This window comes from Tachypleus tridentatus, chromosome 2 (assembly GCF_004210375.1).
Source record: "Tachypleus tridentatus isolate NWPU-2018 chromosome 2, ASM421037v1, whole genome shotgun sequence".
In the NCBI taxonomy this organism is placed as follows: domain Eukaryota; kingdom Metazoa; phylum Arthropoda; class Merostomata; order Xiphosura; family Limulidae; genus Tachypleus; species Tachypleus tridentatus.
In genome coordinates, this window is record NC_134826.1 from 44913500 (window position 1) to 44939636 (window position 26137).

Below are 26137 nucleotides of genomic sequence, written 5' to 3' on the forward strand. Positions count from 1 at the left end.
TCAGACATTCATCTGTTCGCCTCCAGTGGCACAGTGGTATGTCTGCGGACTTACACACTTAAAACCGGGTTTCGATATCCGTGGTGGGCAGAGCACAGATAGCCCATTGTGTAGCTTTGTGCTTAATTCAAAACAAACAAACAAACATTCATCTGTTTACAGTAATTTCATCGTTTACTCATCTTAAATCAGTACAGAATCTCAATGAGATTTCTTCCTTTCTGACAGTCCCTATAGATGCACTTTGATATCCACAATATATCAGTACTGGCGATCTCTAGGGAAGACTGTTCAGTGTTTGTTTAAATGGACATATATCACCTGTACTGGTTTAATGTTGTGTGACATTGTTACCCACAAAAGTTATGAGATACTGCTGCTGTTTTAAGTGTAGATTATATAGATTATTATCATTCATGACATCAAGTGTGTTGTTGTTCTGATACCTACTTCCAATGTGGGATAATGAGCATAATGTTAGTATTGGCTCTGATCTACTTACTTCACTTACTGTGTCAATGCCTATACCAATATACAGCTAAATAACATTGCACCATAACTGCAAAACAACACTGGGATTTCATTTTCCCTCTGACGCGAACATCATAAAGCTTCTAAAACAAGGAAAGTATTGCCCTTTCAGGTGAGTCATTAAGCCCCTAGCTATTCTCATGAGTTGTACAAACTGTTAATGCAGTAGATATTACATCTACTAGCTCCAATCATCCTATCTTATAAAAATCCTAGAAGTATTAATCAGGAGGCCTACGGCAGCAGCTTGGTCGACCGTAACAGTTGTCTTTTACCTCTGAGCCAAGTTTTTCACCAGATGCCTCATCATGAATGGCCAGATACGTCTTTTCAACTCTTAGTTTTTCGTCTAATGGATCAATGTGGCATGATATGGCATCCTCATCTTTCTTTGTCTCAATGCTCTCAGTTTCTAAGACTTGACATGTATTATATGTTTGCTTTATTATAATAAAGCTACTAAGGCTTTCTTTGTTTTTACAGTATGGTGCAATACTATGTGTCTGCTACGGTCTTAGTTGTAATGTTATTACTGTGCTTTTCAGAGCTTCCAGTTTGGATGCAGAAATCTCCAATAACAACTTTAACTTTCCTTCTTTTGAGAGCATAAAAGATTTGAGATTGCAATTATCCGAATTTATTGAAAGGAAAATAATATGTGATATCCAGAAATGGAAAACTTTATTTACTGTTGGTGAATGAGATATAAGTCAAGGGTATCTACGACCGAGAACTCGATTCACGTGTGTAAGAATTATGTTTGTGAGGTGTATTTCCCGTAAAAATTTGATTTTTAGTGCTGTTGTTTTTGCACATGAAATATTTTCATGTTAAATTGATTTCCTCACAGAATATTAGATAGGTATGCCTTATAATTGGAAAATGGACAAAACTAGTTTGGTTTGTTTTGAATTTCACGCAAAGCTACACGAGAGCTATCTGTGCTAGCCGTCCCTAATTTAGAAGTGTAAGACCAGAGAGAAGACAACTAGTCATCACCATTCACCGCCAATTCTTGGGCTACTCGTTTTATTAACGAATAGTGAGATTGACCGCCACATCATAATGCCCCTACGGCTGAAAAGGCTAGCATGTTTGGTGTGACGGGGATTCGAACCCGCGACCCTTAGATTGTAAGTCGAGTGCCTTAACCTCCTGGCCATGCTGGGCTAATGGGCAGAATAAATTACATGGTAATACTAAATAACTAACTGAGTTTAAGCAAAAAGGTAAACAGACTGGACACGATATATGACACTAAATAAAAGACAAAAACATGTGTGTAAACTTGCTTTCAGAATACTGGATATATTTTAGTGGATTTGTGAATTAACTGGTTTTTTCTTTCATGATATCTTTTCTTTAACTAATTCACTTAAGGTCAGGAATAGTAATGATTACCTTACCATAATCTATTCCAAAACGTTAGAATCTATTTTTTTATTCATGAAATTTACCCAGAGCATCGAATTCTTCAGAGAACTAGTTATTCTCATCCAAGAAAGGGAAAGTCGTTATATCAAAATATCATTTAATCTACCATTTGAAGACACTGGTAATTGATATTATTGCATATGATAGAGCATTACAGGCAGTACATGAATAAAGCAAGTGCTATCTTCATAGAATGACAAAAAACAAGGTCACCTTAATGATTTCTGGACCACATTCTCTGTGAAAACTGCCTAGACTTAGAATAAATGAAAATGTTTAAAAAATCTCAAGTAAATCGACACAATAAAAAATAAGGTAAGCTTGCATGCCACACAAATAAAGATGGGTTATTCCCTTTAAAACAGAGTTTATGAGTTTCAAGGACAATAAGTATTAAAAAGAGTTATTAAAGCAGTTTTAGTGTTATGACATACACCTAGCTTTATGTTATTTTGATTTTACCATTTGAGAAAATTTCCTGCTGTTTTCTATTTTGTACTTAGATTTGTTTACTTAAAGTTTAAATAACAGTCTAAATGTCTAGGCTTAACTTCATTATTGCATTTAGGTTCTAACACGCAGAGTTTGGCTAACCTTTGAACTATAGTTTAAATACTGATATTTAATCTTTTTAAAATGAAAATATAACTTTGTAACTTTGTTTTGATATACACTTAGATTTAGTTTGGCATCAGCTTCAAGGCTTAAGCTGACTTCCAGATGAGACACACGGAGCTGACAAGAACTTTTGAATAAAAAATTTACATTTCTCTTATTAGATTGACAAACGCCACTAAATATTTACTCTTAATTTGTAATTGTATTGTTTTTATTATTTCATTTGTAAATAACGTATTTTTGGCTTCATGTATCTTTTTTTTCCTTTTTTCCCCCATTTGAGCTGGATTGGATTTGTTTGCTTGTTTGTTTTGAATTACGTGCAAAACCACACGAGAGCTATCTGCACTTGTTGTCCCTAATTTAGAAATGTAAGACGAGAGGGAAGCCAACTAGTCATCACCACCTACTGCCAACTCTTGGGCTATTATTTTGCCAAATAATAGTGGAATTGATCGTTGTATTGTAATGCCCCTACGGCTCAAAGGGCGAGCATGTTTTGTGTGAAGAAGTTTCGAACCCGCGACCCTCCACTTACGAGTCGAGCGTCCTAACCACCTGGTCATGCCAGACCAACTGGGTTGGAGATTAGTGGGATATTTATTCACACTTCAGTTCGGTATCTTATGGATCTCTATGTAGCGAGCCTAAGTGATTACCCTGTGAGGATAAAAATGCAAGGAAAATATCACACTGCCATCCATAATGCACAGAGAAGGCATTTGGCTGTCAGCACCCACCGCTAACTCTTTGGCTACTGTTTATCAACGAATAGTAGGATTAATTGCAATCTTATAACACATTCACGGCTGAAAGTGTGTGTATGTTCAGTTCCAGAATTCGACCCCAAAATCTACCTATTACTAGTCAAACACCTTAACCACTAGGAAATGCCAAATCCATGTACGTAGTCTTTTTATTTTACATTATTTTGCTTTTAATTTATTTCCTATGTATAATTTGTATTTTATTTGATATTATTATTCTGAAATACTTAGGTTTACTTGTGGTCGGGTTGTTTATTGTTTCTTTGATTTTATTACTGGACAACTATCTTCCCGCAATTGGCTACAGACAACGAATGTGTGTTAGATTCACAATATTATAGGCTTTAAAACCTGAATCTGGTCCCCTAATTTCATTTCTGTTCATCTGTTCATGGTCGACTCTCACTTCCCAGTGGCGGATCCAGAGTTAATTGAAAGTGTGTATGTATATGTGGGGGCAACAACAGAACACAAAGGGATCCACGAGCGATGATTTATGGAGGGTATCCGAGGGTTATATTAGCTTTACCAGCTTTCCGTCCTCTCTGGTCAACATACCAACAGAAGGAATCCGAATCAAAGATAGGCACAATAAGTCTGCAAATACATGAAATAGATATTTGCACATAACATTTTTTTTTTCACCCAAAAGGTGGTCCAGGAGGCATGAGTCCTCTTTGGAATTACTGCTGCTCACGTTGGTATTCAGTTGAAGAAATGAACTATCTTCAATGCCTTTTTTGAATGCTGAGTCGCAGTTATACACCACTTCTAACTTTACGTTTTTATATTTATTTTTATTTCTGTGTGTTTTGTACTTGCGCGCATTCGGTTTAAGTTTCAAGATTATATGCACTATATTTTTAATTTGGCATATATTATTTAATAACCGCTGTTGTTGTTGTTGTTTCGAATTAAGCACAAAGCTACAGAATGGGCTATCTGTGCTCTGCTCACCACAGGTATCAAAACCCGGTTTTTAGCGTTGTAAGTCTGCAGACATACCGCTGAGCCACTGGGAGCTAATAACCGCTAATAATACTTATTCTCACTTTTATGCTTTTTTCCCCTTCTTTTTTCTGTTTTTACTCATATATAATACAAAACTAATATTGGTATAATATACCATATTATTACCTTTTGTTAAGCCCAAAGCTACACAATGAGCTACTTGTGTTGTTCTCACTTCAGGTATCAAAACCCAGTTTTTCAACATTATAAGCATTCGAACTTACCACTGAGTCTCAAGGGATATATTATTGTTATAAGAGTTTTATTTGAAATTAAGTTGACAGCTACAGATTTTGTTACTATAAAATATATGCCATAAAGTTCATTATCCTTCTCTTATGACTAAGAGTATTGTTATCAATAACCTAAATAAATATTTGTAATTTTCTACGCAAACTCTATCCATGGTTCATTTTGTATAAACTAAATTTCTATAGATGTCACCACTAAATATTCTTATCTGGATACGTCTACCGTCTACTATTAACTTGTGAGCTTCCACTTCGAAAGAAAGGCTTAAACTTGGTTAAAGTAATTGATATTTGTCGGCTATGTGGACTTTCATTTTATTATAATTTAGATTGTGCTTTTGTATGAATTTTAGAATGAAGGCATAGGTGTAGTTTTATAAATGTGTGATCTGAATCGTGGACCAAATGGCGTGAAAAAGTTATGAGAGTTTCTCGGCAGTTTTTTTTATGGACTGTGAAACAATGTTTCAGTGTGTGAGATTTTTAATTCATTCCAAAAAGCGGTGGCACTTTACTGTGGACATCATTCTTTGTTGAAACTGAAAAGCTACAACTTTATTTAAGATTTAAATTATTATTCATTTATTCTTTAATCTTCCTTAAAAACCAAAGTATTTTAAAATTTAACATCTACTTTAAGTATATTAACTAAGTCACTTTAAATGTTAACTTTAAAGTTTAAATCATGCCGAAACTTTATGTGGAGGCAATTGATGGGGGCTTTTCATAGAGTTATTTTGATCACAGTTATTGTTGTTATATGTCACTGTACTTTCCCGAACTGTTCGGCACTTTGTGCTGTTTCACTCACAATCAATCCGGCAAAGGAGAAAGGCACAGAACCACCAAGGCCAGGTAGGTAGGACTAAATTCTTAAAGAGTAAAGGAAAAATTTAAAAATACGATTTAAAATTTCCTTGTGTTGGGAATTTAAATCAGTATTAATAATAGCAATACTGTTACTATCAATACCATGAAAGTAGTCGAGTTAAAGATCCTACTCATAATTAACAGTGTTAAATATCGGTGATAGTAGTGCCTTTTAAATTTAAAATGAAAGTTGAACGAAAGATTGTTGCGGCATTGTAATATGTACTATTGTAGGCCTAGTACACAAGTTATACGCTGATGAGACGGATAATGCAACAGTAGAATATTTATTACATGGTAATATTAGAATTTCGTAAAATATAATTTTGTAGTGAGATCAGCTGTATGTGGACATTGAACTGTTAATGTGGTGTTTGACATTCACCAGATGATTACTTGTTAATGTAATTATGTTAAGTAGTACCAATATTAATAGTGAAACGGTTAAGTTTTGGAAATTAATATGTATATAGTTTTTGTTTTGGAAAGTTACTCTAGTACAGCTGTTTTTGAATTTATGTAATTTTTTTGTATGCGTGTGTGTATGTGAATATTTGTTTATATATAATAAATTAATGTCTACATTTAGTTTTTATTTTAATGATTTGAATGTTTGTTTAGGTAAATGTGTAGGATGTCTCAATGAATATAATTATATTTTGTTTTCAATTTAAGTACTTTTTTCTGAAGAGAATTTCAAATATTGGTTAATAAAAACAAATTTAAGACACTATTAACAAGGGTTAACATATTTACTATTATTTGAATAATCGGCAGTATCAAGTAAAACTTTCCAATATACACTGTAATAAAGAACTGACAGGTTACAGTTGTAAACAGGTAATAAAGCTTCCTCATAGTAAGTGTTTGTTTATCCTAGACAAATTCTACATGCATTACAAAAGTACTAAAAAAGTATACATGTATGAGTGATGCATTGAGTTGGAATTTTGTTAATTGTGTATGGTATTTTAAAGTGAAAATAAATCTTGTAATTTTATCAGTACTATAAATCAAGGTTGTCTGATTTTGTGTTAGTGGTAGGTCAGATTTTAATGTAATCTCATTGGTTGGACAAGTAAAAGCAGTGTTGACTATTTTAACATTTATTTATTTGAAATACTAGAGTAACAGATAACATGTATTTAACATCTAAATATCAAAGCAATAAAAATAAACTCATATTTTAGCTTCATTTTATATATCAAATTTTGCCTTATAACTGGTATGTTTTTTTTAACTCTCTTCCAAAGTATCATCTGGACACCTTCGTTGTGTATGGTTTATAATGTTTATTTATGTGAATAATATTACACATTTTTAGTTGCCATTGATTAAAGTTTCAAGTATGTATTTGTGTAAGGACTTCATTGACTTATTTAATTATTATTGTAACAGTTTTTAGGTTTGTAATAAATAAATCCATTTATGATTGATTAATTAAAAGTTGTTAAAAGCCATCCAGATGACAACTGAATTAAGTCCACAATGTGTATCCAGTGCATTTCATAACTGTAGTAATGAATTTAAATTTTACAAATTGTTTACTGTAAACAGTATGTGAGTGTTCTTTGACAACAAACTAATGTTTTTAAACCACTTGTGTAATTAGTTTTAAAAGAAGTTGGTGCATTTATATATATCACTGTACAATCTTCATTTTCAGATTACATATCTATGTAAATTAAGATAAATATATTTAGTTCTCATGTCTTATCACAGTAGATACAAATGTTTTTTATTTCTTGTATTTGACTATTTTGTTAGTTTTGATGTTTATGTTTTGATAATTATCTTGAAATTAAATATGTACCAGGAAATTAGTTTGTTTTTTGTTATAGCTTACACCCTTTGATTGTGATAAATTGACACTTTAAATACTACATAACAATACTCAAACTGATACTTAATATTTCCCATTATTTAAATTCTAGACATATGGCTTTGTTTGACTAGTGGCTGATTAAACAAAACTGGTTACAGTTCATATATTATCTTAGTGGCTATATCAGGTTGTTCTAGAGTATACTCATTTGTCTGTGTTGTACAGTAAAAGTTTGACACTACTAACCAGTAAGTTATCAGGTGTGCTACATTGTAAACATTTACAGTACATAATATGCAATTACCTTATCAACAAGAACTGTTTATCACCCAGTGCTTGGTAAATTGTGTTTCCTGGAACTTACATTTAAGCTTTACTATTTTTTAATCATACGTTTTTCTTTGACTTGTATTAGGAAAGTATCACTTACACTGGTATAATGCTTAAGGTGTACAAATATAATTACCCTATAGTATTCAGGAAGTTTTAATATATGTAAAAATATAAAATGATGCAGTATGGCAAAATACATTTTTACACATTAAGGTTATTCCTAAACCTCAAACAAAAAAATTAATGCAGGTAAATCTAATGTTTAGCATCATTATGCCTATCCATTTTGTTAGTATGTACCACATCATCAGAAAACCTATCCCATAGTGTATATATATATATATATATATTTTTTTTTTTTTTTTTTGAAAGAGAGAAAGTTAAGTTTACTTGAACATGTTTGTATATATGTTTTACAAACCTTAATTGTGTTAAAGTTTTTTTCTTAAAGAAGTATAAACTATTAACATACAAAGTGTTATTTTTTTTATGATTATGAATGAATACTTTTAAGTAGTAAATGAGAAATGTGGTTCACGTACCACAGAACAAATTGTGGCACATAACTATCTATGTCATCAGCACTGGCATTTAAATGAACCATTAAAAATTACAAAAATTAACTGAACATAGTAAATACATATGTGCACGAGATTTATGTTGCTCATAATGAGGTCAGTAAATGAATGGGGTCACCTTGATTAATCTGGTTTAATGTGTTAGTCAGATCTGTTTTATTCCTTGTCACGTTTACTACTTTTATGATGATCATGAACTTGTGATACAATGGAGGAATCTATTGAATATCTGTCAAGATGTAAATGAATAGATATTTTTGTACCTATTAAGTATAGTGAATTAAATAAATGTTAAATATTCATTAAAAGAGACAGAATTGTTTCTAACCTTTTGACTCATAGTTGGTAAATATAACCAGTATACTGTAATATGCTTTCTTTAAGATTTTGATTTAATTAGTGAACCATTGTTGATACTTCAAATGTTTTGGTCACACTAGAAAAATTTAAACCATATCAATGAATGTTAAAGAGAAACCGTAACATTTTTTTTTGTTTTTACTGTACACACTACACTAAACAGTGATGAATTTTTTGCATGTGATACTATTGCAGTACTGGCATACTTAAATAAGCTAAATTAATTGGGATTAGTGTTGGCCTCTAGAAGGTTCTGTGCTAGTCAGCTCTGTACGTTTGCTGCTAATCAATGCTTTTCTATTGTATCTATAAGTGTATCTGCTTGAAACTGCTATTCTTAAGTTTCTACAGATGTCTTCTTATTGACACTACTTTCTGATGGCATTTACATGATTTTGATAAACAAATTTCTTTTACATTCCTAATGAAACTTCAGCAGGTTGTTATATGTGTAAGGTTTTCATAACCAGTATCAAAACCAGAACCTAAGGAATGTGAGATATAGAATTTCGTTTCTCCATGGGATATTTATTACCAATATTTTTTAAATGTGTGATAGTACTGAGACATTTGTCTTCTTCATATCTTATACTTCCACCACAGTAAAGAAAAAAAAAAAGCTACATCATAGCTCCATTTCTATATAAGCATTCTCACCAAAAACATGTAACTTATTTTTTGGCCTTGTAAGCTCATTCCCATAGCATTTCTTATGAGCTTTTGGAAATCATAATTGACACTTGTGTGTGCATGAATCACATTTTCTTATGAATCACATTTTCTTATGAGATAGTTTAGTTTGTGACGACTTGAGAGGGCAGTGCCTTGTACTGTCACGACCCTTGACTTGTGTTTAGTTTGTGAAGAGCAGTACTGGCACTTGTGTTTAGTTTGTGAAGAGGGCAGTGCCTTGTACTGTCACGACCCTTGACTTGTGTATCAAGTTGTAGCTTAATAGGTATGAAATTTTTAAGAGTAAATAGGATAAAACTGTGAACTGCAATTGGAAAAATGTTTGAGAAAGTATCAGTGATAATTTCATTTTGCTTGTGAAGGATAAAACATTTGGATGCTATGTCACCTTGTTTCTTGAAGTTTCAACCAAACCATGTGCAACATATTACAGAAACACCATTCACACTGTTCAAAAACACTATTTACACACTTATCTTTGTGATAATACATTCTAATGGAAAAGGTGAAATGTTTAATCCTCAAATCTTGTTAGGCGTGGCCTAGTAGTCAGCTTGTGGGGCTGCAGGTTGAAGGGGTCAAAGCTGCAGACATGATGTCACTGAACATAACATGTGCACATATTATAAAAGTGAGACAGATAGTCAATTTTATTATTCAGAAACAAAGTTATTGTGATAGTGGGTGGTATTCACCACTTAGCTCTTCAGGTTAATATTCTAAATATTGAGAATCGATAATACCTGAATCCATATGGTCTCTGACCTAGTGACCTGTTTATTTTATTGATTGACACGTGTACGAACATTGTTAAAATAGAAAATTAAAAAAAAATTGTAATGATTGAAACTTTGTCTCAGTGAAAATTTTAATTTCAACCTAAAGTAGAGTTTTTCGGCCAGATGAACCCCGCATTCGGGCTTTGGTCATCGCGACTCCCCCCCCCCATTATTTCTAAAATAATAACAAAAATTATGTTTCTTAGCATAAGCATAATTCGTCATGGTTTATATATATATAAACGGATACGTGCACTTCTCAGATACCTCGATGACTTATAAAATTAAATATTGACTCAGCGTGGACAACTAACTTCCCTAGAAACCTGCTCACAACCCTTTTGGGTCTCACTGTTTTAAGAAACACTACCCTAAAGAAATAGTTCTAAAAAAACTATTTTTCTTATATTGCTGGACCAACTGGAACAAAATTAGTGTAAGATAAAAGTGTCAAACCGAATTCCTCTCTCTTTTTTCCCATTGTGCATGTTTGTTCAGTTTTCTGTTTGCAAACAGCTAGATTTATGCTTTTTCTTGATATTTGTGATGTTCGTATACACAAAAACTACTGGCGCTTCGTTATTTTCTTGACCTATTTTCACAGACTTCTAGAACGTGTTTCTGACACAGGCGTTATGCGATTTGCGGTTTTGTAACCTAATAATTGTTTTTTTATTAACTTTTTGACACGTTTAAGTTCACGCACGTGAATCACAATTTGCCATTGATTGACTGATGATAAAGGAAATCTTGTGTTAAAAAATGTCATGTGGACTACTTTGCTTAGGAGAACTCATATGTCACTAAGCTCATTCTTGGTACAAGATATTTCAAAAGTTATTATAGAAAGTGTTCAACATGCTTTTCGTTTTAAAAGAGCTTATCGAGCTGTTTAGATAACTAACATGGTTTTGAAACACCTTGGTCTCTGTTTCAACCTCTCTGATCCTGATGGGACATTGTTTCTCATGGTCAATTAAAATTTAAGGTAGAATCATTTAAAGTATTCACATTCTTTTATATCACCGTGTACGTGCATTTTCCGGCTGTTCTGCAGTACAGTGAAAATTCCAAAATGGCATCTAGTGTTCGAATCATTTTTATACAAAGGGAACAATTTTCACTCTGTAAAGATTCGATAAACTTTGATAATTGATTACACGTAAACAAATCTACACAGTAGGCTGTCTGTGCTGTGTCTGTCACTAGTGTCAAAAGCCGCTTTGTGGTGTTACAAGTCCTTTGAACCACTGGGACAAGGTGAGGGAGCTGTCAAATTTGCGCCGTCTCGTTGGACTTTTTATTGTCTTTACATTGAAATAATAATTTAATTTTTAATACTGTGCACTATTACAATCATCAAGGAGTGACGCACAGTGTAAGTACAGCTGTTGTTATGACTCTCAACGACAGCACCCATTTTAAACATGCTCTGTCCCAATGTTTATCTGTAAAGTTAGACAATGTTATTGGTGATGGTGACACTGTCTACCTTAGAAATGTTTTTAGCTATTTAAAGGCCATTAATCTTTTTAATGACATTTAAGTTTCTTAATTTATACATTAAATTTAAGAATCAAAGTCCACCTAGTTCGATTTGAAATTACAAAATGGTAATTTTTTGTAATTAATAAAAAATTAATTATAATTAATTATAGTGTCTCAGGCACTATAGTCTAGTGCAAGAGGGTGGGTGTTATACGGACTTATAACTAAAAAGTTAGTTTAGTCAAATAACTCGGAACCAGGACTGAAAAGGCCAACTTCACATGACTAACACTGCTGTTTGAAGTTTGAACTACCCGTTAGTCATCCTGGTGAGTTATTATTAAAGTTTTGCTACAAGTCTTCTAAAACTTTTATTACTTTGTGAAAATGGCCATAATGTCAAATAACTCTGAACCAGGACTGGAAAGACCAACTTCAAGTAACTGACGTGGTTCTTGAACTTACGTGTTAGTCTTCCTGGCGAGTTATGATAATTACAGTTATACTACAAAAAGTCCATTACAACTTGTATTACTTAGTTTTTCTCTTACCGCTGTAGACTGGATGTAAACATTGGTTTTATGCTATTTATGTTTTTTTAACTTAGTTTTGTTTTACTTTAACTTCTTTTTATGAATTGTACTAAATTTAATTTTAACCGGTTGTTTGGTGCTGATAGCCTAGTTGTTTTGCGCTATGAAACACCAAACCAACCAATCAGTGTAAGTACAACTTCGGTAGACCTTGAATGGCTTTCGAGCTTTAAGTACCTACTATTTAAAAAAATAATTCAGGTAGCAATAAAAGTTAGATAGCAGTTGATGAGTTCAAGTTATACTTTGGTTCAGTTTTACTCTTTCATTTCTAAGTTTAATAAATAAACCTGATTCCGATATCAAGTATAGTATTTTGATAGATGGAATATGAGGTGTAAAAAATCAACTAACCTGAAGTTTGAAACTATCATATTTTCAGTTGAGGTTACCGTTTTTTCTATAATACTAGTTCGGGTCTTATACTATTTTAGTTGTGAGAAACATGTGTTTAAAATCCAACTCTACATTTAATTTAGAAGAAATGCTTCCTGTTATGTTTTTTAACGAGTTGTTAAATACCTTGTTGTTGGAGTCTTTCACAAGTCGATAGCTCATTTTCCGACGAATATACGAACACGTGCGTGAATAAGTTACGGACTTTTAAATTATAATATTTTGTTATTACGTAATTACTCAACTTTCCAAAAAATGTCATTATTTTTGTTTTTGTTGCAGGAATTAGAATATATTTTTTTAAAAATACATAAACCTTTTTATACGAGAATAAATAACGATGTTTTTGCGAAATGACTTGGACAGCTGAATTGGAACTCCTAGAGGACGGAAAGCATTGTGGCTGTTTCGATTTCAGATTGAGTAACCCTGCCAGAGAGAGATTTTTACGGTTTTGTGTATTCTGTATTGAATCGTCTTATTTTCAGTATTCTGGGATTACCGTGTTGCCATATGTGTAGACTGGTAGTCTTGCTTATAGCTTTTATGTTTTTCCCACATAAGTTGTAATAAATGTTTTATTTTTAGTAGTACTGTGAAAGAAGTTACTCTAATGAATGTAAATGTGTATATTTTCAGTGCGCAATAGTTTAACGAAACAAATATATTTGCTACTATGTTTCTCATTTCTGCTGTTCTCCGGTGGGACGGCGGGAAGTTTACTTATAACGTTAAAATCCAGGATCCGATTCTCACCTGATTATGCTGAAATTTCTCTTTCTGTGCAACAACCTACATTATTATTGTACTTGTTGCGACTAAGCTGACTTTTGACGCTGGTATTGAGCAAAAGACCTTGTCGCACTGGACATAGCAGATGTAATGTGGTTGAAATATGTAGCCTATGTGAAAAATTGTCACGTCACGTCACTCTTGATTTTTTCGAAATTGGAGGAGTTATAAAATCCAAAATGCATTTATCCAGATAGAATAGTGATTTTAGTAACGGAAGTGCAAGAGGGTGGGTGTTATGAAACTTTATAAGTGTAGTGAGTGTTGGGATTACAAACCTAAAGTAAAGACACAGTGTGGGATCACCTAATCTAGAGCCAAATGTATGAAATTTATTGTCAGAGTAAAAATATCGATTCAATTTTAAACTTAAATCGTTTCTTAGCTGTTTTCATCAAGTTTTAAATAAAAAAAACAAACTCATTTAATCAAACAAGACTCTAAATTAAGAAATCAACGATGTTTATCCAGTTTTGTTGTCTATAACTTCGTTTTATAGCCTACAACAACAATATTAGGTTATACTTTTGTTATTAAACAACATAACATAAAAGCCATTGTTGAAACATGAGTGTTACCAAAAAGCGCTGGATTTTCTTTATATATTAGAAGTTGTTAATGTAACTCATTGTTACCAGAAATTATTCTGCAAATACGCCGCAAGTTCATTTCGTGAATGATCTTCAGTTTGATTGACTTGCAAAACAATTTACCGACGTTTAACTGCCTCAACTGCACTTTTCTGTCTCTTTGTTGGTTAAGATTGATTTCGCAAAAATTTATTTATATCAGTTAACTATAAAGTGTAAGGTTAAGATATAGTGTGGAGTGGGGGTGGTAGTACTTGCCCGGTCATTTTTGACATGCTATACGCTAGTTATAGCATATTCTTCTTTGCCTTTATTCATGTGTTCGTAGAATTACCGATGTAGTTTCCTTTTGTTGACACTGGTTTACCCCCACCCCAGTGGTACAACGGTATCTCTGCGAACTTATAACGCCAAAAACCAGGTTTCGATACCCATTATGTGTGTGCTTAATTCAAAGCAACAAGAAGAGTAACTTATCTTGTATGTCATTTATTGGTTGATAGTGAAGTTAATTAAAATTATAAACATTAACAGTAATTAATACGTAGTGAATTATACAAACTACGATTAAATTAAATAATATTGTGTTCTTAATGTTTACTCTAAAAGTCTGATTGTAAATGAGTTAAATAAAAACTGATAATAAAAGCATTTGCTAATCTGGTTCACACCATAAATTACTGTTATTGAAACTTGATGACGTGTGTAGTGCCAAGACCATCACATTGCTATCGTATCCCAGCCGGCCTTGTGATCCCTGGTATTGTATGAAAGACCTCGTCTTACCGAATGTGACAAATGTATTCGATGTGTAACATATTTTCCTTTGCTCTAAAGCATGGGTTCTTAAAATACTGTAGGGAAGTTGTTACGAAAGATGTTTTAAGTTTATTAACCAAAGCTCGGTTTCATACAATATCATAAATGAATTCGACACCTTATTGTTTCAACACGTGTGTGATTTTTTCTTGTCAGTTTTTCCACTGGAAATGTTCTGCATGAAAATCGTCACTTTTAACACTGGGAATTTACGTGTAAAGTGTGTCGATGTAGTGGTTCAAGTGACGCTCGCTAACAATCACGTGTTTTTTTGTAGTAACATTGTTTCTGTGACGACCTTGTATGCATGGCAAGCGAAAGGTTGACAGGTTCTATTTATGGAAGTGCACAAAGGATACTGAGCTGAATGCCAGAAACACATAGATGGACTAGACAGTATGGAGATTTTTGTTTCTGTAGAAAATACTGCATACATAATAGTATTATACGTGTCAGTATTTACATCTTATAGTAGAAAGTAAGGCTACACGTCTAGAGACAGTTTCAAGTTTACGTAATGTGAATCGAATGGATGGCACTATGTTTATACAGGAACAAGTCATACTTCTGTTTTTTTAAGTTCAAAACTGTAATGTGTTTCAGCATAACATGAACAGTTTTCACTTAATTATTATTTTACTTTCCTCATTAAAACATGAATTTCAGTGTGTGTGTGTGTGTGGTAAGATTACATAGAAGCCGAATGTTTTCGTTGTTTCTCTACAGAAGACTAGTTTCACCGAATTCGCGTTTCATAAGTGCATCCTTTTGGAGGAAGCGCAGCGCAGAAGAAGGATCTATATTTCTTATTGTGTGACCGTCCATATTTTTACTAACTTCTAGCGTCATTGTTCTACACATACACACAAGAAAGATTCGGTTATTTGATCAGAATCTGTCGTTAGCTGCAAATCTGCCTATCTGATGTACTTGTCGGGAAACCACAAGTTTTTACACTCATACATAAAATATTTTAAATTGTTTCTTGTTTTCAGCTCAGCCAGTGATCCGCCTGGTCACAGCGGGGAAAGATCGATTTAGCATTATTATAGTTGAAAAAAAAAAAAAAGATTCTACGTTATTAAGCACAAAATTATACAATAGGCTTGTCTGTGCTTTGGTCACCGCAGGTATAGAAACCAGTCTTGCAATGCTATAAACCCTAAGACTTGTAACTGAACCAGCGCAAAAACAAAACAAAAAACCAACAACAGAATATAAATTATAAAATGTGTGATTATATGAAAACTTTCTTGTTTTTGTCAGTATTACTTTATACAATGTAGGATTAGATTTCTAAATAGACCTATTCGAGTGTGGGATCTACGAGATTGTATTTGGTTTGCAATGTGGCACTAAGGGGGTTGGCAAGAAGTTTTGAGAAACTACTGCACGAGAAATTACCTCTCGTCATTAAAGAGAAAACTAGCTAATTAGAAGACTCCATAGGAATGAGCTTACTGGAGATATGAACGAGTTGTTGGTGTGGATGAAACGAATTTATTTACTTTACTGTGAAAGTAGAAAGTTGAGCCTATTGGCCGGCTTTACTGGTTTGTGTAAGTTACAGTAAACAGAACGAAAATGATCAGAGCTATATAACATTACATGGATTTTTTCAAATTATTGTTAAGAGAAAGAATTGGGTTATTATTCATCGGACTTTACCGGGCAGATTAGTTCAAAGGGACGTCCTTAATTGTAACAAAACTGTGTAACTTGTCTTTAACCCTGGTTGTTTCTTTAAAGAATGTTATTGCAAGAAACTTTCTTGTTTATGTAACTCTCTAACTTATTTTTCTATCGTTGCCGAATTTTGCTCAGTAAAGGCGGGTAGTGGAGTAATAACACATTTCATGAAGGTCGAACACGAGTATCTTTGAAGACTTTTTATTCTTCTAAGCAAAGATATAGTTACAAAGTTAAAAACTAACATGTTACCATACCAGGCCAGTTGTTCAAACAGCAACATTGTTATACGTATATCAGCTTGCCTGTTAGGCAAACATGGCAGTTGTGTAAGCTAATGATACCTTGTTGGACTACCTTAATGTTAACACGTTGGCTGCCATGTGACCTACATTCAAAAGGCGCCAGTAGCATTGATATTGTCTCAAATTGTGTATGACCCACCGGTGTGTCACGCAGTTCGTAACTAAACCTCAGTTGTGACCTACCGGAGGGTTATAGAAAATTATATTTCAAGGCCAAATTTCTTTTGTGGCGTGTGAGTTTTGGACACTGACTACTCTTTGCACCTTTTGAATGTTTAATTTTATCTTTGTTTAACCTGTTATGTGACAGTCAACGTCTTAATGAGATAAAAGAGCGAATCTTACTGGAATAATTCTTCTTTTAATCACAGGCTAATTTGAAGAAATGAATATTTTAAGTTCACCAGTTTGTCTATCATACTTAGGAATTGTAGTCTCGCTAGTACAAAATACCGTCTAAAGTAACGTTTTAAACTATCAAATACTTAACTGTAATTAGAACCTTGTTTCATATACTTAGCGTCCTAGTGGCTATGAGGGTCACGTTGCTAAAAATTAGCTTTCTCTAGCCATGGTGAACACATCAGAGATAGTCCATCGTGTGTTTAATAACAAACAAATAAAGAAATCATACTTAAAAAAATATGAAATAATAATTTAATTTACCCCATGGTGGATCAGAGGTAAGTTTGAGGGCTTGTAACATTATAAAGCGGGTTTCGATACCTGCTGTGAGTAGAACACGAATGGATCTTTGCGTAGCTTTGTGCTTAATAGCATACAAGCTTTTTTTAAAAAAAAATCTGGAATAAAAGAAAGGTCTATTTTCGTAAGCCAGAGATAATTTGTTGCTATAGAAAAGTTTACTTCTGAGACCCGGAGTTTATTGCTACTAAAGAAAAGTTTACTTTTGAGACCCGGGGTTTATTGCTACTAAAGAAAAGTTTACTTTTGAGACCCGGGGTTTATTGCTACTAAAGAAAAGTTTACTTTTGAGACCCGGGGCTCATTGGTAACAGAAGAAAAGTTTAATTTTGATACCCGGAGCATATTGGTTACTAAATAAAAATTCAGTTTTGAGACTCGGTTTATTGGTTACTAAAGAGAAGTCCATTTCTGAGACGTGGGATTTATTTGTTACTTAACCTTTGCTCTTGTAAGAGTTCAAGACTACATTAAAATAAAAATGGAAGATTATAAATGAAATTTGCCTGAAAAGTAGTTAATACCACTTTAATAAACAAAACTCAATGTAAATGTTTCACAGAACGCCATCAGTAACGGAAACAGGATAAAACCACTTCTGTAAATAAGCGTCTTTGATAAGTCACCAACTACGGTACTCAAGTTGGAAGCAATACACATTCGCTTTGTTCAAAATAACAAAAACTCTTTATTTTTCCAACATATACCTTATTTCTTGAACAGAAGACAAGTTTTCTCTTTCTTATAACTTAAACACCAGCGTTAAATCAAATGTTCGTTTTGGTGTATACGTATGTTTTATTTATTTAAAGCTGTTTAATTAATCTGATTGGGGTGAATGAAATTAAAATGAGTAATAAAGTTGTAATTCACAAATCTCACCAGTCTAGAGGACTCCACAAGACCTCTTGGAGCCTAATTTTAAGAAGTTTTTAATAATTTTCAGAATGTTTTTCATTGGGAACCTGAAAAAAAAGTTAAATTTTGGTTAGACATCTCATAAATCAAACTTAATAACTTTTGGTTTCCTATGAAATTATTGCTGATTAAATCTTAAGGATACACTTCTTTGAATAATATTACATTAATAGGAAATTATTATTGTTATTTTAATTCATGTGTTTGATGATGCTGTGGCTGTTTTGAAATTATAAAATTATTTTTTTAAACTTGAGCTTCGCCTACCCAAGCATGGCCAGGAAGTTTGTTTGTTTGTTTTAATTTCGCGCAAAGCTTCTCGGGGACTATCTGCGCTAGCCGTCCCTAATTTAGCAGTGTAATACTAGAGAGAAGGCAGCTAGTCATCACTACCCACCGCCAACTCTTGGGCTACTCGTTTACAAACGAATAGTGGGATTGACCGTCACATTATAGTGCCCCCACGGCTGAAAGGGCGAGTATGTTTGGTGCGACCGGGATTTGAACCCGCGACCTTCGGATTACGAGTCGAACGCCTTAACACGCTTGGCCATGCCGGGCCTAGGCCAGATGGTTATGGCACTCGACTCGTAATGCGAGGGTCGCGGGTTCGAATCCCCGTCGTACCAAATATTCTCGCCCTTTCGGCCGTGGGGTCGTTATAATTCTACGATCAATCCCACTATTCGTTGGTAAAAGGGTAGCCCACGAGTTGGTGGTGGATGATAATGACTAGCTGCCTTCCCTCTAGTCTTACACTGCTAAATTATGGACGACTAGCGCAGATAGCCCTTGTATAGTTTTGCGCGAAATTCAAACCAAACCTTTCTGTCACTTTCATTACAAGTAACAAAGATAAATCGATTTGGATTAAGCAAGAAACGTACTTAAATGTTGTATAGAGAAGAACTGATATTACTGTAACAGGTGTGACATATATTTCATTCTGTTTTACAAAATAACCTATTTATTACATTCAACTTTCTTGTCCCCCCCGTTTTGTTGTTGTTGAAATATCGGTTTTACTGTTAGTTCAGTCTCTTCTCTGGATGATTATTAGTCAAACTGATCTTTACCTTAACGTATGGTAACATTATAGCCTTTTTTAAAGTTTAGTGACTTCTGGATTTGATTAACTAGTTACGTTTTCATTCTGATAACTCTCTGTTATACAGAATATGTATTGTTGTGAAATTGGTACAATAGTCGCCTCAGACATAATTACATACTAAAGTTGTCATTCAAGAACTCTATAGTTCCCTGTCAAGTTTTATATCCGCTTCTCTGCTGGATCACAGACGCTGAAGAGATGGTGCAGAGACTTCTACACGTTATTAGGAATAAGGATATAACCTCCCATCACGGATAACCTCCCTTCCCTTGACTATGTCACTCATTGGTACAGCGGTTTGTCTACGAACTCTCAATGCTGGAAAGTGGGTTTTGATAGCCCTTTATGTAGCTTCGTGCTCAATTCCAAATAATCAGTATATATTTGAGTATATATTTATGAGAAGGATAGTTTACATAGGTGACTGGGTTTACTGGAATACTGCACAATAGAATTCTTACTAAACGTGAAACCTTTGTTTTCTTTTTACTCAGCTGTCAAAGAACTTAGAGTATTATTAAAAAACTTGATTGTTTAGTATTGTGAGTGTCAATAAGAATAAAGCCAACACGTACGTTAATAGAACGTTTATTTCTTTGTCTAACACTTTATTCGAGTCTTTCATTTGACCTTCTTGTTCAATTTATTCTTCTGACTTTTTCCTCAAATTTGACCAGTGCAACTTTGAAATATCGTTCACAAACCCAGGTTAAAGAACACGTCAGCTAGCTCGTTTCTTCTAATTTTTATGATACAAGTGAACTTGAATCACTGAATGTAAACAGGATAATATGATGCTAGCAATGTGGCGCCTCAATTAGTGCCCACTAGAACTTTTTATTTCATTTTTCTGTGTTTGTAAAGGAACTAATGTTGTATAAAAATTGCTCAAACTTAAATTTTACGTAATTTACGTCCAGTTGCCGAAAAAAACGCATGTTATAAACTTGTGGCACCATTCAGGCTTTATAAGACTAAACCGTTAAATTCCACTGTTTGATCAGACGAAAATAGCATAAGACTGTTGAATAGCTATTCGCAGATAGCCCTTTGTGTCACTTTGTCTTCCCTGTAGTTCATTATTCAACAGAAAAAAAGTAATAACAAAACAGCATAGCTTCTCAAGCCATAAACAACGAAGTTATCTTCTGAACGATATGCTTGATAACATTGATCGTCGCGAGTTAAGCAGTTAATCTGAGTGTTATCTGTGATGGTCCGAGATTAAGGACACATCATGATTAATATTTGGCACTCCAGTCCGAATTACTGAGTCTGTCTGTTGACTCTCAGGTCTGAGAGCTAAAATTACGTAACTCTGACCCATACGGTATGGACTGTTAACATCAACAGTCTCAATTGGGACTTGTGGTTGACCTATAAATTTCGGAGCTGAAGATCCGGGTTCGAATCCATGTGATACCGCAAGAAAGAAAAACATATTCCCCGTACTTTATACCACCTTCACGAAAAATTAAAACTAATACCAAGTTGAATCGGATGGCACAGCTGACTCTATATAAAATGTGCTATTTAAAGTAGTGTGCATACTTACTAAACGTATCATCTCGTCTGGTTAAATATTTATATATTTACGTTCCAGATTTTTCTGGTTAATCTAAACAGAGGGCTATCTGCATATAGATGTCTCAACAGCTAATCAACAGAACCCATCTCCAACTCGTGGATTTTTCTTACTTGTTCTAGTATTGAGGTTCCCCGCTGGAACAGCGGTAAGTCTTCAGATTTGCAACGCTAAAATCAAGGGTTCGATTCCTCTTGGTGAACACAACAGATAGCTTGATGCGGCTTTTCTATAAACACACACACTAATACTGAGTGTTCGAGCGTCATTTATATATTACACATAGAGCCCCCAAGTGTTTCGTATGTTTGTGACAACAGGGCATGAACCGTAAATTTTTGGATTCACAGACGGGATGCGTTAATTAATCGTTCAAACTCGACCATTAATTATTTTTTGTATGTAACTGATTACACATGTACTAAGAAAACATGCTCTTCCTATTTCAGATTCCTTATGTGAGGAACTGGATGCCTGTGAAGATAAGTTAGGATTAGAAGCTATTCGTTATCTTCACCGACAACTTGATGACGACGCGAATGGTAATGTTGATGTTGCTGAAAGTGATGACGTAAGTACATATACGTGGCAAGTGCGGTGTGTGTGTGTTTACATGGCGACATCATAGGATTGTTAAATTAATATATATCTCGCTGTACATTAATTATGATGAAGACAAAATAAATCACTGTTTAATAAATGTTTTAATTACAAACACATAATTAGTCTAAAGGAATAAACAGTGCCAATTTTTATCAGAAAAAGATTTAGTAAATATGAAAAAAATATCTATCGATAAGCAAATAAACCACTGACCTGGTTAGTTAATAAGAAACTTTAGATTATCTATGGATTGGAATTTTGTTCTCATTAAAATATTTCCTATTACATAGTTACGAATATAACTAGGACTGAAGAGGACAGACACGTGGAAGTGTTGAAACTAGTTTCGAATCTTAATATTCTGTTCTAAAAGTTTTTTTTTATTTACATTAAATAACATAAACATGTAAGTTACATATAAAAGAGGCACTCACTTAGATATATTATTTTTATGCAAATTTTTTTGTATAGTGTTAAAAATATAAGTATTCCAAATTTTTCTAAGAGAAATTTGTACCTGTAAAATCAAGTGCAAGCAGTGTGTACATCTAAGTTAGTTTTGGATGGTTTAAGTAAAACATTAGTAATGTTTTTATTGATCTTTGTTATATATTACTGAATCATTAGTTATATGGAATATTAATATACTTACATATCGATGTATATGTATTTATGAACATAAAACACTACACAAATGAAACCAGGCAAATAAAACTAGGGTATGTGCTATACTGAAAGAATAATAAAGTATGTGTTAGTAAGAAAGGTATCTATAGATCTAGGAACCACATAGTACAAGGGATGCATCATCTAGCATATAATCATTAGCCAGTCTTTTGTGTGTGTGTGTCTGTGGAATTAAGAGAATCTAGTTGTTACAATATACTCCATCCCTGACCTTAACTGTCACTGACCTTCTGTAGTTTAGATGTTTAAAGGTAGCTGTTCCTATTGAAACAGAATTATAAAACAAATTACAATAGTTTGTTACAAGTAGCCCACTGCAGAAAATAAATCTTATATTCTGCAACATGGTACAGAAAATAGTAAGGTCTAAATAATATTTGAGCACTTTTATATGTTTATCAGAACTTTAGTTTATTGACCTCTCATATCAAATCAAACTACATTTTGTTATAAGAGTAAGATGCGTATAATGATAGTAGAAATATAGTATGAAAAGGAAGTTTCTTGGGAAGTACTAAACTCCCCATCCTATAAGGTGGAAAACTTATATGAAAATTTTAGTTTTATTAATTTTGTTACATCTAGCCTTTAATTTAGTCTAATGGGTCATATTGCTTGTCTCTCATGGTAAACTAGTTGACTGAAGTAATTATCTATACAATTGAACAAGTTGGGTTGATTGCTTGCTTGCTTACTGAGTTTTGGTATCTTTGGACATGTTTAGGATGTACTTGGAAGATCCATTGCATCCAGTGAAGTGTCTCCAATCACTAAAAAGGCTTTGACAACAGCTTATTCAGAGAAATTACCTGGAATACCTCAGAACCTTGTAAACATTCTGATATTAAGCATGTGCCATCAGGCTAGGTTTTTTTTTTCTGCTGTTTTTGGTGGCCTCACTTTCATATTTAAGTGAAATGTAAAAGCATATAGCCTTTTGTATCACAATATTCTTTACTATTTTAGTCCAAATGACCAATCATTTAAATTTCAGATCATACCTGACATATAATTGAACTAGTAGGATTATTGATATTGCTTTACAATAGTGGTTTTCCTTGGTTTATCTGAAAGATAAATTACAAACTTGCATTAAATGACAGTCCATTTGGGGTTATAGAGGATATTGCTTTAACCAAATAAATGCTTCATGGCCAGGTGGTTAAGGCGTTCGACTCATAATCTGAGGGCCACAGGTTCAAATTCCCTTCAAACCAAAGATGCTTGCCCTTTCAGCCGTGAGGGGCATTATAATGTTGTGATCAATCCCACTATTCATTGGTAAAAGAGTAGCCCAAGAGTTGGTGATGGGTGGTAGTGACTAGCTGCCTTCCCTCTAGTCTTACACTGCTAACCCAAGGACGGCTAGCAGAGATAGCCCTATTGTAGCTTTGTGTAAAATTAAAAAGCAAACAAATAAATACTTAAGTCTACTGAGCATTCAAAGAGTTCAGACAGTAATCTAACATGTCACAATAATTACTATTTTGCCTGTGCATATAAAGCGAGTGTTCTAGAAACGTTTTTGTATGGAGATCCAAACAAAATAGTCAGTCAGCATGTACAAATATTGAAGCCACGGAAACTTTGTATTTTTCTGTAGTGAAATGGCAAATGGGCTTTATTAAGTGTGTTTGTATCTTTTTTTTTCCCCATTGCTGTACTGATAATATATTTCATTGCAACATATAGCTGACATTATGGTAAAAGGGGATCAAATCTTTTAAGTGAGACATTAAACATAGCTTTAATTCTATTTGAAACAGGTATTACTGATATCTGATGTTCTATTTAATGAGTTAGCCTATTTTAAACATTACATAGTATCACAAAGCTCCTAAAACAGGTGTTTCAGAAGCATAACCAGGTAGAGGTGAGTCCAAGGACCATCCAAATAATCTGAAATAAGTCTTAAAAACGTTGTTTTGAATTTTTTAATATACTTTCATATAAATCACTTGAGGATTTTTTTACATAAAAAAATTTTTTTGAAGAAGAAGAAGACCCTCCCAAATCTGTGTGATGCCGCTTACACCCCTGAGGTTTTCATTTCATTCATTTAACCGTGTTTGTTACGTCACCTCGTGTGCAAGAAGATTGCTGAATGAGGTTAGAAACAATAAAATCTATACTGTCAGTATAGATGTCGTGTGGTTAAAAAGTTACTCGTATAATGTTTAAAGCCTTCCGAATCTAACACCGCTGTTTTCTCCCCTCTCATCAGGCTTGTCTTTTGTTTTTATTGTAATATTGTGGTTTTTGATTGGCTTCCAGACACAATGAGCTATTTTTGTACGAATTTTACAGAAGCATTTTCTTCTTTTTGAGCAATTTTTTAAATACTAAGCGGTTTTTGTTTTCCTTGTTTCAATGATCTAATCAGAAGTGAAGAATGCTGTACCGTAGTAACATTTTATTAAGATTACATCCAGCATGTCCAGGCGCTTAAGGCACCCGACTCGTAATCCGAGCATCGCGGGTTTGAATCCGCGTCACATCAAACATGCTTTCCCTTTCAGCCGTGGGGGCGTAATAATATTACGGTCAATCCCACTATTCATTGGTAAAAGAATAGTCCAAGAGTTGGTGATGACTAGCTGCCTTCCCTCTAGTCTTACACTGCTAAATTAGGGACGGCTACACAAATAACTATGAGAGCGAGAGAGCATCCAGCCCCTGTTTTACGCAACAAGCTTTGTAAATCAGTAACAATTACTGCTTGTCTGAAGCAGCTTCGCTCTTTGGCCCCATGTTTGATGTGGCACCATATTTCCCGCATTTGTTCAGCAACAACGCAACCCTATCAAACTTCACATCGGTTTGAGGATTTAACTGTTTGAATAGTTTAACATGCATGTACTTGTGCTCAAACATCATAATAATCATATCAGCTTTTAAAACGTATCAATGATAAGCCCAATTAGGCTAGATTATGATCCATTTTTACCCACATTTTATCCCTTATTTATCAGTGTCAATATTTACAATAAATACACGGGCTTCTAAAGTAAACATTCTACAAGTGCGTGTGATATTTTAAGACCTTATTAACTTCCATTTTTTTTCGTACAGTTGGTAATGTATAAGAACAACATTCTATATTCTGTACTTCTCTTGGAATCACACCCTCGTTATGGCCATCATTACACAATGATCTTCGAACCATACTCAGTATGCTAACAAGTTTCTGCGAAGGAAAGCGAATTTAATCACAGACCATCATATTTGCAAATTTATAACATACTTTTAGCGAAAGTAGACATTAGCTTCTAAAACTACGGTTAAGGAGACCAAAAGCAATAAAGTTTCTTGGAGCTGCCTCGGAGAGATACAGCAGATAGATGGTTGAATGGAATTGCAGTTATTCTAGTTTCTTCAGCCATCTTTCTCACGAAAACAGTTAATGAAATCCAGATGTAGCGAGAAATTAACCTATAAACTTTGGTCTTATGAACTGTTGGGCTTTAATTCCTTGTTTAATTATGCTAACGAGACCAGGACGTACACACAACACCGTCGCTTTGGCTTTTTGGACTAAAATGGAAGGGGTCTTTCTCATGACCGATAACCTTTACTGTATTGATGGGCACGGCTACTCCCGTTTAATGTTGGATTTGGTTTCAGGTCCTTTTTTTTCTTGTCACATACACTCCTGTAACTCTTTTCTTTCCAATTTTTTAGTTCCCACTAAAGTATTCGAGAACCTGCCCTTCCCCTGACACCTTTTGTGGGCACAGATAGCCAATTCTGTGACTGAATAATGGGGCAAACTTTTCGGGTTTTGGTTCCGTGTCTTCTGGTTGTAT

At 33.8% G+C, this 26137-nt stretch overlaps 1 protein-coding gene across 1 annotated transcript in view; it reads left to right on the forward strand.

Annotated features, from left to right (window-relative positions):
* The first annotated feature begins 4808 nt into the window (after positions 1-4808).
* Positions 4809-26137, forward strand: part of LOC143242467 (stromal interaction molecule homolog) — a 57007-nt gene continuing 35678 nt past the window's right edge. The window contains 2 exon segments of the mRNA XM_076485885.1: positions 4809-5467; positions 21491-21612. Coding sequence (XP_076342000.1) covers positions 5275-5467; positions 21491-21612 — 315 coding nt within the window. The 5' untranslated portion in view covers positions 4809-5274.